At 44.7% G+C, this 16,242-nt stretch overlaps 1 protein-coding gene across 1 annotated transcript in view; it reads right to left on the bottom strand.

Annotated features, from left to right (window-relative positions):
* The window catches only part of LOC144493948 (serine/threonine-protein kinase MRCK alpha-like), a 498,859-nt gene that overhangs the window by 118,707 nt on the left and 363,910 nt on the right, over positions 1-16,242 (bottom strand). Inside the window, exons 13-15 of the mRNA XM_078213524.1 lie at positions 8,122-8,364; positions 5,122-5,232; positions 2,971-3,218 (exon numbers count right to left, since the gene is read on the bottom strand). Coding sequence (XP_078069650.1) covers positions 2,971-3,218; positions 5,122-5,232; positions 8,122-8,364 — 602 coding nt within the window. The remainder of the gene's footprint in view (positions 1-2,970; positions 3,219-5,121; positions 5,233-8,121; positions 8,365-16,242) is intronic.

The raw sequence follows: 16,242 nt of genomic DNA, 5'->3' as shown, positions 1-16,242 counted from the left end.
GGTCTTTTTCCGGCTGGAGGTCTGTGACCAGTGGTGTTCCGCAGGGCTCTGTACTGGGACCTCTGCTATTTGTGATATATATAAATGATTTGGAAGAAGGTGTAACTGGTGTAATCAGCAAGTTTGCGGATGACACGAAGATGGCTGGACTTGCGGATAGCGAAGAGCATTGTCGGGCAATACAGCAGGATATAGATAGGCTGGAAAATTGGGCGGAGAGGTGGCAGATGGAGTTTAATCCGGATAAATGCGAAGTGATGCATTTTGGAAGAAATAATGTAGGGAGGAGTTATACAATAAATGGCAGAGTCATCAGGAGTATAGAAACACAGAGGGACCTAGGTGTGCAAGTCCACAAATCCATGAAGGTGGCAACACAGGTGGAGAAGGTGGTGAAGAAGGCATATGGTATGCTTGCCTTTATAGGACGGGGTATAGAGTATAAAAGCTGGAGTCTGATGATGCAGCTGTATAGAACGCTGGTTAGGCCACATTTGGAGTACTGCGTCCAGTTCTGGTCGCCGCACTACCAGAAGGACGTGGAGGCGTTAGAGAGAGTACAGAGAAGGTTTACCAGGATGTTGCCTGGTATGGAGGGTCTTAGCTATGAGGAGAGATTGGGTAAATTGGAGTTGTTCTCCCTGGAAAGACGGAGAATGAGGGGAGATGTAATAGAGGTGTACAAGATTATGAAGGGGATAGATATGGTGAACGGTGGGAAGCTTTTTCCCAGATCAGAAGTGACGTTCACGAGGGGTCACGGGCTCAAGGTGAGAGGGGCGAAGTATAACTCAGATATTAGGGGAATGTTTTTTACACAGAGGGTGGTGGGGGCCTGGAATGCGCTGCCAAGTAGGGTGGTGGAGGCAGGCACGCTGACATCGTTTAAGACTTACCTGGATAGTCACATGAGCAGCCTGGGAATGGAGGGATACAAACGATTGGTCTAGTTGGACCAAGGAGCGGCACAGGCTTGGAGGGCCAAAGGACCTGTTTCCTGTGCTGTACTGTTCTTTGTTCACACAGAGGGTGGTGGGCGAGTGGAATCGGCTGCCGTCAGTGGTGGTGGAGGCGAACTCAATCGGGTCTTTTAAGAGACTCCTGGATGAGTACATGGAGCTTAATAGGATGGAGGGTTATAGGTAGGTCTAGAAGGTAGGAATGTGTTCGGCACAACTTGTGGGCTGAAGGGCCTGTTTGTGCTGTAGTTTTTCTATGTTTCTAAGCCATTCAAAAAAACAACAAGGCTTTTGGAACAGATGGAATCCTTGCTGAAGTTCTGAAACATGGTGGAGATAACTCCTGGCATGGTTGTGCAACCTCATATCCCTCATCTGGATAGATTCCAATTGCAAGTAACTAAAGAAGTGTATCCCTACCATCTGTCATAGAGAAGGTCATTGCAAGGATTGTTCTCAACCACATTCTCCCAGTGGCTGAGGAACTCCTTCCAGAATCTCAGTATGGTTGTTGCCCATCAAGGGACGCTTGCAGACATGATTTTTGCCCTGCGGCACATTCAAGAAAAATCCAAGGAACAGCACCAACCAGTGCACATGGCCTTTTGCAACCTCAGCAAAACCTTTGATTCTGTTAACCACAAAGGTTTATGGAATATCTTCTCAAATTTGGTTGCCCTCAGAAATGTGTCACCACTTTTGTCTACTCCATGATGGCATGCAACTGTGAGGGTCCCTCACCAATGGAACCACCACAAGTCCTGTCTCACTGAAGGCTGGGGTTAAACAAGACTGGGTCATTGCATGAACGCTTGTCTCCATTTTCCTCTCTGCAATACTGCACTTCACCTCCAGCGTATTATGAACAGGCTTGGAAAAGATCTACAGGACAGATGGGAAACTGTTCACTCTATGCTACCTTCAATCCAAAAATAAACCACGCCAATCTCAGTATATATATCCCAGAGTTCGGAAGAATGGGAAGTAACTTCATGAAGCATTTTCCTATGGGGTTTGTCATAGTGGATGCTGCGAGTATGTTTCCCCTACCTCGAGACCAGAACTGGGGATTGAGTGTCAGAATCAGGGGTCGGCCATTTGGGACAGAGATCATTTGAAATTTCTTCACTTTGAGGGCTGTGAACCATTGAAATTCTTTGTACCAGAGAGCTGTGAATGCTCAGTCGTTGAAGATATTCAAGGGAGAGATTGACAGATTTTTGGATGTTAAATGGATCAATGGAGTTCAGGAAGATATAGCTAAGGTAGAAAATCAGCCATTAACTTACTGAACAGTGGTGCGGGTTCAAGAGGCCAAATGACTCACTCTTGCATCTCTTCCTTGTGTTCTTAGCAGACACTGGATATCATCAACAGTAAGTCCATGAAAGTTTGTGGTAAAATTCTCCAAACCAATTAGATGCAAAGTGGATACAGACATTGTTAGATGTCTAAATTGGTGTATCTTTTAAAATCCCTCCTCATAGCTTTAAAAGCAGCATTACAGAGTGGGATTTACATAGCACCGAAACAATTCTCAAATTGCCTCAAATTTCTTTATATCAATTTAAACATAACCACTAATATCATGTGGATAATACAGCAGTCTATTTATCCACAGCAAGATCTCACAAACAGTAAATGTGATAGATGATGAGTGAATTTCTTCTTTTTGGTGTTATCCATGGAGGAAGGAATATTGATCAAGACACCAGAACTCCCTGCTCATCTTCCAAGGAACTATTTCGTTAGGACGAATCTCTTTTTTCCATCCCGTCCTCCTGACATTCTCAAAATAATGGTTTTCACATGAAAGGCTGGCTGTGAATCACTCAATGATCTGAGGATGTAAAAGGCGCTATTATAATTAAATATTCTTTCTTCCTGCATTCACTCTCAATCCCATGGACATCTCAGCAGGAATCAGGTGAACATCCTCAGCTGATTCAGGAAAGCCAGGCCCTTCTGCAGATCACCAATTGGTCTAAGTGAAGTAAACCTGCATTCTTACCTTTCTCTTCTGGTTTTTTCCAACTTGTCTTTTAGAATCATTATTTCTTTCTTCAGGGTGAGATGCTGTCCCTCTGCATCTCGCAGTTCCTTCTTCAAGTTCTTGATCTCAGTCATGTGCATGGCTTCCCGTTTGGCCAGCTCCTCCTCGTAGAACACGCTCTTTTTCTCCAGGTCAGCTTTGAGCTTTGCCACTTCCTGCTGATGCTCCGTACTGCTCACACCAGGGGATCGTCCAATCTGCTTCTTCTGTTTACAAAAATAGTTAAGAGATATAACAACCAACAGTTAAAACAGATCAAACAGTAACAGTTGGTTAGTTTTTATACCACCCAGTGTCAAAAAAACTAAAAGTGTCCATTTTATTCATGACTAAACTTGGGTTCATCAGTTCAATTCGAGTTTTATTACTTTTAATCAACAGAGAGAACAAATTCCCGTAACCAACTCAGATATAAATGTCAGGTTTTTTTCTTTATATGGCATAACCTACATCTGAAACCCAACTTGCCCAGTCTTGCTACCAAGGGTTGGCAGTAATTGGCATTAAAATTATACAACTGCACATTTAACACTCCCAATGCAGTACTGAGGAAGCGCTGCACTACTGAAGGTGCCAACATTTGATGAGATGTTAAACTGAGGCCCTGTCTGTCCTCTTAGGTCCGATGGCATTATTTGAATAAAGAGGAGTAGGACCATCAGCCTTTAGAACTTGATTTGCCATTTAATCAGTTCATGGCTAAATACCTCAAAGCCATTTACTGACCGTTGTTCCACATCGGATATTTGTGGAAGTTTTGGCATCTGATTTTTATATAGCATCTTACTACATCTCTCAAACATGTCTCACATTAATTACTTTGGAAGAGTTAAGTGGGCAAATGCAGCAAAATCCCTCCACCTATGGGATGGCTTGTTGTTAAAGAGTGAAAGTCAGTCAAGACCCCAGAACTTGTTGATGTCCTTCCAATGGTCCCATGCAATCCACCTGAATAGTGGATGGGGCATTGGTTTAATATCTTATTTAAATGAACACACTTCCCACGATGCAGCACACTCTCACTACCGCAATACAGTGTCAACCTAAAGCATGCAACTAAAGCCTGGATTGGGACTTGGAACATATAACCTTCTGAGTCTGACCAGAGTGCTGTCAAATGAACCAAGCTGATGTTTTTACAGATCCCTTTTAGCAAACACTCGGTTGATCTCTTGAGATAATGCTGAGCAGTCTGTACCTGAATCCTATTTTCTACTTTGAAAAATTTTAAAGAAGTTTTAAATGTTTTGATGAGGGGGTTACTTTCCCAATGAGGGTCTCCAAACCATAGTGGGCCATACAAATAAACCATTGGCTTTCAGAATAATCAGATTTGCTTACTATGTGCTTACTATGGGTGACACAGTAGTTAACACTGCTGCCTCACAGCGCCAGGGACCCGGGTTCAATTACCGGCTTGGGTCACTGTCTGTGTGGAGTTTGCACGTTCTCCCCATGTCTGCATGGGTTTCCCCCGGGTGCTCCGGTTTCCTCCCATAGTCTGAAAGATGTGCTGGTTAGGTGTATTGACCTGAGCAGGCGTTGGAGTGTGGCAACTAGGGGAATTTCATAATAACTTCATTGCAGTGTTAATGTAAGCCTTACTTGTGACTAATAAACAAACTTTTACTTTTTATTCTGCCATTGTAAATATTTATTAGTTGTGAGATATTAATAAAAATATTTCTCACAAATGAGAGCACCTTGTGGGATAACAATATTATCAGAGCATTACTATCTACAGGAGGTTGACACAGTTAAATTTGAAAACTGCTGGGTATCATTATACTTCAGCTAATTTATTATCTATTCTTTATACACTGGTTTCAAACAACAAAACATTGACATTATTTTGCTTTTAAATTCCTCCATCCCCTTCTGCTCTGCCAAGAAGAGTCCAAGAATACCTTTCCCCCGGGTCTCTCTCGGTGTTATTCTGCAATATACTGCAATCCGCCTGGGGGTGAGCTGTCTGATTTTACCACATCTCTTTGGGCAATGCTGAGTCATCACTCGGTCTCTAATCATTCACCTCTGCTATACTAGAACCAGGAACAAACCAGAGTGTGGAATTAAATGTGCTTCTTTATTTTCATATCAGCTTCTCACCTTGAGCCCCTCAAGCTCATCCTCCAGTTGCTTTGAATACTGTTCACTCCGTTCTCGCAGTTTCCGTTCCTTGGATGCTTCTGCTGCTGATTGTTCCATCTGCACATCCATCTGGTTGGGGAAAATACATACCATAAAGAATACTCAAGCACCTAACAACCATAGTCATAACCAACTTTAGAACAGAACCGTCGAGCCATCAAATCCTCTCAGCACTGAGAGCCTTAACAAGTTTTAGTAACATTCCCGCTCAACAGCCTCAATCGAGTCCTCACTTTGAATGCTTTCTTAAATTTATACAGTAAAGCAGTAAAAGTTCATTACTGCGTGGCAGTCCATTACTGCGTGGCAGTCCATGTATTCTTTTCAAGAAAGATTGTAAGGATGAGCTTTAAAAAAAATAAATGCTAAAATACTCAATAGGTCAGGCAGTATCTATGGAGAAAGGAAAGTAGGGTCTAAAAATGCTGCATTCCCTCAGTACAATGTATTGATTTGTGTTCTGAAGCAAAAAGCTTGAATCCAGTCTTCTGACACAAGCGACGAGTACTCCCAGGTCAGCTATACCACAGACTGTAGTAAAACCTCTTCATGTACGCCCCAAATAATGCACATCAAATCCAACTGGATTAGTGGACATTTTGTTTTGGGTTTTTTGAAGCGGCAGCTGGTTGAGTACAATCTACCTACTGTGAACAACTAAACCATGCTGTTCAACTTGATAAGACAATAGTGATTTCTCAGTCCGGAAATGCTTCAGCAGGGTGATGGATTCCAGGACAACTCAGACTCGTGCTGCCTTTTTCAAGGTGCTACCTTTTAGATGAGATTTGAACAGTTCTAACCACCAACCTCCCAACCCAAAAATGGGGAGTTGATGAGAAAGTGGAATAAAACAGATGGTAAAAGCAAAAATGATAATTTTATGAAAGATGTTGTTTTACAATAGCGATTGTGCAATATTTAGGTGCAGATGACATTCTCCGATACTCATGGTGCGTTCAATAACTAGCGATGGTGTGTATAATCATTGTATTTCTTCATCAGTTGCATGGATTTTGGTTTTAATTACAAATTCCAACTCCTCTAACTGCATTCAACAGATGGTTGGCACGGTACAGTAGCACAGGGCGGCACGGTGGCACAGTGGTTAGCACTGCTGCTTCACAGCTCCAGGGTTCGATTCCTGGCTTGGGTCACTGTCTGTGTGGAGTTTGCACATTCTCCTCGTGTCTGCGTGGGTTTCCTCCGGGTGCTCCGGTTTCCTCCCACAGTCCAAAGATGTGCGGGTTAGGTTGATTGGCCATGCTAAAAATTGCCCCTTAGTGTCCTGGGGTGCGTAGGTTAGAGGGATTAGCGGGTAAATATGTAGGGATAAGGGGTGGGGCCTGGGTGGGATTGTGGTCGGTGCAGACTCGATGGGCCAAATGGCCTGTTTCTGCACTGTAGGGTTTCTATGATTCTATGGTCCCTGGAACTGAAAGCAGGATGAGTTGGAGGTTAATACCCCCAGCAGTATAATTCACCTCTCTGGATAGCCATGAAGGAGAATTACAATTAGATGAACACATTTTGATGACAGTAAGAAGTCTAACTTCTTACTGTGTCCACCCCAGTCCAACGCCGGCATCTCCACATCACATTTTGATGATCCAGTGGCTGAAGGCATGATTTGGGTAAGTGGAGAAAATCTTTCACATTTTTACGCTGTTGATTCACTGAGCTGACCAATGGGGTGTGGGGAACCGCAGGGTTAGAGAGGACAAGGTCTAGGATTAGCCGCGGCCTCTGCTCCAGACGGTTAACTGGTGCTCCATGTTGGAAAGTGGACATACTAATTGAGGATGAGATTGGGCTTTGCTGGATGCCCACCACGAGGCAACCTGTTGAGAATCAGCGTGAATAACAGTCTGTCGGGTGAGGTAATGAATAACTGCAGTACACTAGTACAAGCCCATGAGAGAAGATTACTTAATACAGTAAAATTCTTGCACAAAGAAGAGCTCTCAGAGATGTAATCCCACAAAAAGTCTCTAAAAGTGACAACACAGGTGACCAAGGTGATTAAGAAAGCATATGGCCTTCATCAGCCAGGGCATTGAATACAGGAAATCATGTTGCAGCTATATAAAACCTTGGTTAGGTCGCATTTGGAGTAGTGCGTGCAGTTCTGGTTGGCCCACGACCAGAAAGATGCGGAAGCTTTGGAGAGAGTGCAAAGGAGGTTCACCAGGATGTTGCCTGGTCTCAAGGGTGTTGACTATGAGGACAGGTTGAATAAACTAGGATTGTTTTCACTGGGAAGACGGAGGCTGAGGGGAGACCTGATAGAGGTCTACAAAATTATGAGACGCATAGTCTCATGAGGTGGATAGTCAGAGGCTTTTTCCCAGCGTGGAAGTGTCAATTACAAGGGGGCACAGGTTCAAGGTGAGAGGGGGAAAGTTAACGGAGATGTGTGGGGGAAAATTTTCCACGCAGAGAATGATGGGTGCTGGAATGCGCTGCCAGAGGAGGTGGTGGAAGCAGGCAACATTAGCAACATTCAAGAGACATCTGGATGGGTACATGAATAAGGAGGGAATAGAGGGATACGGACCGAGTAAGGGCAGAAGGTTTTTTTTAAGCTTAGTTAGGGCATCATGATCGGCACAGGCTTGGAGGACTGAAGGGCCTGTTCCTGTGCTGTACTTTTTCTTAACCCTTATCCTTTGTGCTCTTACCTTCCAGTATTCAAATAAAAAACATAAGAACATAAAAACTAGGAGCAGGAGTAGGCCATCTGGCCCCTCGAGCCTGCTCCGCCATTCAACAAGATCATGGCTGATCTTTTTGTGGACTCCGCTCCACTTACCCACCCGCTCACCATAACCCTTAATTCCTTTACTGTTCAAAAATGTCAGCTGTGGTTCCTGAAAAAGTGCAATGGAACTTTAAGTGAAAGGCAACATGCGGGAAACCATTAACTTGCCCGCAATCCCAATAGAAAATCAAACCCACCTCTTTTTTGGCGCGTTCCATTCTCCGTAGATCTTGGCGCAAACTCTCAGCTTTTTGCATTATCACTTCCATCTCCTCCTCTTTGTCCCGGAGCTGTCGGGAAAACTTCTGTTTTTGGGAACGCAGATCTGTGACTTTTTCATTCATCTCGGAGAACTCTTGCATGGCCAGTTTACGCTGACTATGGGCATCTTTAAGCTCTTTGGTTTGCAATTTCAACTTTTCACTGGACTCAAGCACTTCCTGCATTGTTGGCACAATTTACAGACATCTAACGATTAATGGGCCATTTTGGATTCATTAAGAAACAAATTATTTAAATGGCACTTTGAGAAATAGTTCCTGCGCAGCAACAAGTCAACTTCCATACATTGATGGATGCTGTAGCAACCTTGATTCAGCAGGTATTGACAAAACCTGCATTTGCAGTTGTACATACAAGCACAGAGGTCCTGCCTACAACACTGCCACAGGATACTTTACAGGTAGAAGCTGCCCGCGCATGCAGCGTGCAATCTTACAGCTCCTCTTTGACAGAACCTTTTGGATTGAGCCAAGACTTTGAGATGAAGCTGCTGGCCATTCTTCATATTAAAAAAAGGCTGGTATTTATATAGCACCTTATGTGACTACCAGGCATCTCAAATCAAGTGCTGTCCTTGTTTTCAGTTAGGAAGCCCAGTAGTCAATATGTGCACAGTAAGCTCCCACAAACAGCATGATGATAATGACCAAAGAACCAATATTTTTGTGATGTTTTGAGGGATAAATATTGGCCAGGGCACCTTGTTCTTATTCAAAATGTTGCCATAAGATCTTCTACGTCCACCTCAGAGAACTGACAAGGTCTTGGTTTAAGGTCTTAATTGAAGGAAAGGGCCTCGGTTTGCTGTCCTTTCTGAAAGATAGCACCTCTGACGGTCCCTCAGTATTGCCTGGGAGTGTCAGCCTTTATTTTTGTGCTGAAAGTCCTGGAGTGAGACTTGAACCCACAACCTTCTGACTCGGAGGCAGAAGTGCTTTCAACTGAACAACGACTGAGATTATCGTGCAAGATTAAAGCGCATGGGATTGGAGGAAGTTATTGAGATGAATAGAAAACTGGTTAGAAACAAAGAGTAGGAATTAATGAGTCCTTTCAAATTGGCAGGCAGTAACTAGTGGGGTGCCACAGGGATCGGTGCTGAGACCCCAGCTATTCACAATATATATCAATGATTTGGTTGAGGGAACAAAATGTAACATCTCAAAGTTTGCAGATGATACCAAGTTGTGTGGGAGGGTGAACTGTGACGAGGATGCAGAGATCCTTCAGAATGATCTGGACAGGTTGGGTGAGTGGGCTAACCAATGGCAGATGCAGTATAATTTCGATAAGTGCAAGGTTATTCACTTTGGAAGCAGAAACACGAAGGCAGATTACTACCTGAATGGCTGTAAAGTGGGAGAGGGGAGTGTGCAGTGGGACCTGGGTGTCCTTGTGCACCACTCGCTGAAGGTAAGCATGCAGGTGCAGCAGGTGGTAAAGGCGGCAAATGGCATGTTGGCCTTCACTGTGAGAGGTTTCGAGTACAGGAACAAGGATGTGTTGTTGCAATTATACAGGACCTTGGTGAGGCCACACCTAGAGTATTGTGTGCAGTTTTGGTCTCCTTTTCTGAGGAAGGATGTTCTTGCTCTCAAGGGAGTGCAGCGAAGGTTTACCAGGATTCTGGGGATGGTGGGACTGACGTATGAGGAAAGATTGACGAGGTTAGGATTGTTTTTATTGGAGTTCAGACGAATGAGGGGGGGATCTCATAGAGACTTATAAAATTCTAACGGGTCTAGACAGGATAGATGCGGGAAGGATGTTCCCGATGGTGGGGAGTCCAGAACCAGGGGGTCACAGTCTGAGGATTCAGGGTAGATCATTTAGGACGGAGGTGAGGAGACATTTCTTCACCCAAAGAGTGGTGAGCCTGTGGAATTCATTACCACAGGAAGTAGTTGATGCCAAAACATTGAATGTATTCAAGAGGCGGCTGGATACAGCACTTGGGGCGAATGGGATCAAAGGTTATGGGGGAAAAGCAGGATTAGGCTATTGAGTTGGATGATCAGCCACGATCGTGATGAATGGCGGAGCAAGCTCGAAGGGACAAATGGTCTCCTCCAACTCCTATCTTCTATCAGAATACAACCTCAGCTACATCTCTCCAACTTTGACTGGCCCCATTGATTCCACTGGTCTGTATCACTTTGGGAGCATAGCAAAAAACATGTTGTCCAGCCCGATTTCAGCATTCAGAGATAGGCCCACCTTATGCTGCGCCCCCACCCCTCAGCACAGAGAGGCATCCCTCCCCACCATCCGACACACCACATAGGTAGCCCCCCCCATGTATCCCCACACCCCCCAGCAAGAGAGATACTCTGGGATGGAGTCCCCTCATGCCCTGCCCCATGGCGGTGCCAACCCAGCACTGCCCCCTGGCACTTACACACTGATCCGGCACTTTGGATGGGGGGGGGGGGGAAGGAGGAGAAAGGAGAGAGAGAGGAGGCGCGGCAGTGGGTATTGGTAAGTGCTTTGTCGAAGTGCCTCTCTGCCACTGCAGAGGGAAGAGGGAGTGTCGCCCAAGGGACCTGGGGGTTAGGGCTGGGGGACAGACAGTAGTTGACCTCAGGTCTCTGGGGGGTCAAATGGCTGGACTGCCCCATCTAGCGCTGGGAAATCTGGAGATCACTCTTAGCATGATAATCTCAAGCAGCTTTCAGTTCAAATCTTCAGTCATGGCTGTGCACTGTGTTTCGTGAGAGGGAGGAACTGAAGGAAATCAGTGTTAGTAGAGAAATGGTGTTGGGGAAACTAATGGGATTGAAGGCCGATAAATCCCCAGGGCCTGATAATCTACATCCAAGTGACCCGAGAAATAGTGAATGTATTGGTGGTCATGTTTCAAGAATTCTATTGACTCTGGACTCTGGGATGGTTCCTGCAGATTGGAAAACAGCAAATGTGACGCCACTGTTTAAAAAAGGAGATAGACAAAAGGCAGGTAACTGTAGGCTGGTTAGCTTAACTTCTGTAGTAGGGAAAATGCTTGAATCTATTCAGGAAAAAATAGTGAGACATCTGGATATAAATTGTCCCATTGGTAAGATGCAGCATGGGTTCATGATGGGAAGGTCATGTTTAACTAATTTACTGAAATTCTTTGAGAACATTACATGTGCAGTGGACAATGGGGAACCTGTGGATGTGGTGTATCTGGATTTCCAGAAGGCATTTGACAAGGTGCCGCACCAAAGAGTGCTACATAAGATAAAGGTGCACAGTGTTACAGGTAATGTATTAGCATGGATAGAGGATTAGTTAACTAACAGAAAGGAAAGAGTGGGGGTAAATGGGTGTTTTTCTGGTTGGCGATCAGTGACTCGTGGTGTGCATCAGGGATCAGTGTTGGGATCGCAATTGTATACGATTTACATAGGTGATTTGGAGTTGGCGACCAAGTGTAGTGTGTCAAAATTCACAGATGACACAAAGATGGGTGGCAGAGCAAAGTGTGCAGAGGATGCTGAAAGTCTGCAAAGGGATATAGATAGTCTAAGTGAGTGGGTGAGGGTTTGGCAGAGGAGTACAATGTTGGTAAATGTGAGGTCATTGGATAAATGGCAGAACCATAAAGGGTGTAGAGACGCAGAGGGACCTGGGTGTGCAAGTCCACAGATTCTTGAAGGTGACGTCACAGGTGGAAAAGGTAGTGAATAAGGCATATGGCATGCTTGCCTTTAAAGGACGGGGCATAGAGTATAAAAGTTGGGGTCTGATGTTGCAGTTGTATAGAACGTTGGTTCGGCCGCATTTGGAATACTGCGTCCAGTTCTGGTCGCCACACTACCAGAAGGACGTGGAGGCTTTGGAGAGAGTACAGAGGAGGTTTACCAGGATGTTGCCTGGTATGGAAGGGCTTAGTTGTGAGGAGTGATTGGGTAAACTGGGGTTGTTCTCCCTGGAAAGACGGAGGATGAGGGGTGACCTAATAGAGGTGTATAAAATTATGAAACGCACAGATAGGGTGAACGGTGGGAAGCTTTTTCCCAGATCGGTGGTAACGTTCACGAGGGGTCATAGGTTCAAGGTGAGGGGGGGGGGGAGGTTTAACACGGATATCAGAAGGACGTATTTTACACAGCGGGTGGTGGGAGCCTGGAATGCGCTGCCGAGCAAGGTGGTGGAGGCGGACACACTGGGAACGTTTAAGGAGGAGATTCACTAGGTTGATTCCGGAGTTGAGAGGGTTGGCTTATGAGGAGAGACTGATTAGACTGGGGCTATACTCAATGGAATTCAGAAGAATGAGGGGAGATCTTATAGAAACATATAAGATTATGAAGGGAATAGATAAGAGAGAAGCAGGGAAGTTGTTTCCACTGGCGGGTGAAACTAGGACTAGGGGGCATAGCCTCAAAATAAGGGGGAGCAGATTTAGGACTGAGTTGAGGAGGAACTTCTTCACACAAAGAGTTGTGAATCTGTGGAATTCCCTGCCCAGTGAAGCAATTGAGGCTACTTCATTGAATGTTTTTAAGGCAAGGATAGATACATTTTTGAACAGTAAAGGAATTAAGGGTTATGGTGAGCGGGCGGGTAAGTGGAGCTGAGTCCACAAAAATATCAGTCATGATCTTATTGAATGGTGGAGCAGGCTCGAGGGGCCAGATGGCCTACTCCTGCTCCTAGTTGTTATGTTCTTATGAACACTACAGATTGGATGGGGGGTGTATTTAAAAAGGGAATAATAGAGAAAACAGGGAATTATAGACCAGTCAGCCATGCTAGAGTCCATTATCAAAGATTTTATAGCAGGGCACTTGGAAAGCATTGACAGGATTGAACATGGTCAGCATGGAGTTCTGAAAAGGAAACCATGCTTGACAGATTTACTGGATGTAACTAGTAGAGTTGAGGAGAGGGAATCAGTGGATGTGGTTTATTGGACCATCAGAAGGCTTTTGACAAAGTCCCCATACATGTTAAATTAAAGCACATGGGACTGGGGGTAGTGTATTGAGATGGATAGAAAACTGGTTGGCAGACAGGAATCAAGGAGTAGGAATAAACAGATGTTTTTCTAAATGGCAGGCAGTGACTAGTGGGGTACTCCATGGATCAGAGCTAGAATCCCAACTATTCACAATATATTAATCACTTAGATGAGGGAATTAAATGTATTATCTCCAAATTTGCAGGTGACACAAAGATGGGTGGGAGGGTGAGCTGTGAGGAGGATGCAGAGATCCTTCAGTCTGATTTAGACAAGTTGAGGAAGTGGGCAAATTAATGGCAGATGCAATATAATGTGGATAAATGTGAGGTTATCCACTTTGGCAGCAAAAACAGGAAAGCAGATTACTATCTGAATGGCCATAAATTAGGAGAGGGGAATGTGCAACGAGACCTGGGTGTCTTCATACACCAGTCACTAAAGGTAAGCATACAGGTGAGCTGGCGGTAAAAAAGGGAAATGGTATGTTGGCCTCCATAGTGAGAGAATTCGCGTACAGGAGTAGGGATGTCTTGTTGCAATTATACAGGGCCTTGGTGAGGTCACACTTGGAATAGTGTGAAGCTTTGGTCTCTTCATGTGAGGAAGGATGTTCTGCTATAGAGGGAAGGTTTACCGGACTGATTCCTGGGATGGCAGGACTGACATATGAGGAGAGATTGAGTCGGTTAGGATTATATTTGCTGGGGTTCATAAAAATGAAGGGGGATCTTATAGGAGCCTTTAAAATTCTAATGACTTGACAGGGTAGATGTAAAAAGGATGTTCCCAATGGTGGAGGTGTCCAGAACCAGGATCACAGTCTGAGAATACAGGGTAGAGCATTTAGGATAGAGTTGAGGAGAAATATCTTCACCCAGAGAGTGATCAGCCCATGGAATTCCCTACCACAGAAAGTAGTTGAGGCCAAAACATTGTACGTTTTCAAGAAGCAGTTAGTGATAACATTTGGAGTGAAGGGAATCATAATGAATAGTGGAGCAGGCTCAAAAGGGCTGAATGGCCTCCTTCTGCTCCTATTCTCTGTTTCCGTGAAACCTTTGAAGTGGTCTGGTCACTTTAATATCCATGCCCCTGGATACCTAGAAGCCTTTAAGATCGCAGCAGCACTACATTCTGCAGAAGAGATTGCCCTTTCTCTCTCTCAGAAGTCCCAGGTGAGAGAAGACCCCATTGAAGTCCTCTGTCTGACAGGAGATGTTAGTTTCACTGAGGGAATTCCCTTTTTTAGCCTGAATGAGCAGTACATGCAGCCTAGCCACTTTGAACTACTCTGATTGACAACTCCAGAGCAGATCAGACAGTTCACTATTATGACAATCCAGTAAGCCTCCAGAAACTCCTCATTCTACCAGATCTGCTCATTCAGCCCCATTATTTTAACACTGTCTTTTATGATAGGTTTCTGAGCCTTCCTGGAAAGTTCAAATGCCTCAAAAAGCTTTCAGTTCATTCAATTTCATGCTCCAATACCTGGAACTAGCCTTTGATTGACAGATTGGTACAAATACACACCAGACAGAAGGTTTCACTTCCTCTTTTCTAACAGTAACGTTTATAAACATTGTGGTCAGGAACAAAATCAAGTACTTGAGATGCATTCAACCGTGAAGGGAAAGAAAAACAAACAAAGCTCCTGCCAGGCCACTTCAAAGGTTTCACGGTACACAGAGAGAAGAATGAAGATTTTGAACTGAAAGCTGCTGGAAATCACCATGCTCAGAGCAATCTCCATTTTTCCCAAGGCGAGAAGGGGCAGTCCAGCTACGAGACCCTAGGCTTGGGGAAGAGTCCTGAGGTCAACCCCTTCTCCTCCCCCATTACCCCCAACCCATCCAATTCTCAGATCCCATGGAGACCCTCCCTCTGCAATTTGGTAGCAGCAGAGAGCCACATGGGCACAGCACTTTGCTCTTGGAGTCCAAGGCGCCAGGTTAATGTTTGTCAGGACTTGTACCAAATCTCACCTGTTAGACTTCACGCTGGGGACGGAGGGGCGGTACAGCAGCATACCAGCATCCAGCCTCAAACCCAGTAATAACATGTAAATTACATTTTCAGCATGTGGGTGGGAACTGACCGGGGCTGGTGGGGCAGGCTGGTAGAATCGCAACGGGTTTGACGTGATTCCTGTGCTAACTCTGACGCCCAATTCAATCAGCCAGTGGCAATCCTGCCTCCAGCTACTGGGAGCAGAGAATCACCCCCATTTCATTTGACTAACTTGCTTGAATGTTTTGAGGAGATAACAAGGAGATTCAATGAGGACATTAGATAGATTTTCAAAAGGCTTTTGACAAGGTCCCACACGGCAGACGGATCAGAAAATTAAAAGTTCATCAAATCCATGGAAAGAGGCAAGTTGGACTCTCAATTGGTTCAGAGTCAGTGAGGATAATGGTCGATGGGTATTTTTGTGACAGGAAGGATGTTTCTGTGGGTTCCACAGGGCTCAGTATTGAATCTCTCGCTTTGTGTAATATTCTTCAGTGATTTTGACTTAAATGGAGGGAAATGATTAAGAAGTTTGGAAGTAAAATAATTGACTGTGTGGTTAGTAATGAGGAGGAATGCATTACACTTCAGGATGATAGCAATGGATTGGTCAGGTGGGTAAAAGTGTTGGAAATGGAATTCACTCCAGAGAAGTGTGGGGTTACAAATATGGGGAGGACAAAGGAGGAAAGGGTAAAGGGAAGAATGAATAGTAAGATATTGAGAAGTGCAGAAGAACAGAGGGACCTAGGAGCGCATCTCCACAGATTCCTGATGTTACAAGTTTGGGCAGAGCAGCGGCAAATGGAATTCAACTCAAAAAGGTGTGAGGTAATGAACTTGGGGCCATATACTGTTCCAACATGATCTCCCTGCTCTTGTATTCTATGTTAAAGTCCAACAGGTTTATTTGGTAGCAAATGCCATTCGCTTTCGGAGCGCTGCTCCTTTGTCAGATGGATAACCTCCATCTGACGAAGGAGCAGCGCTCCAAAAGCTAATGGCATTTGCTACCAAATAAACCTGTTGGACTTTAACCTGGTGTTGTTAAAACTCTTACTGTATTTACCCC

The sequence above is a fragment of the Mustelus asterias genome, chromosome 5 (genome assembly GCF_964213995.1).
Source record: "Mustelus asterias chromosome 5, sMusAst1.hap1.1, whole genome shotgun sequence".
Taxonomy (NCBI): domain Eukaryota; kingdom Metazoa; phylum Chordata; class Chondrichthyes; order Carcharhiniformes; family Triakidae; genus Mustelus; species Mustelus asterias.
Note: the sequence above shows the minus strand (reverse complement) of the source record. Positions and strands in the feature narration are given on the sequence as shown.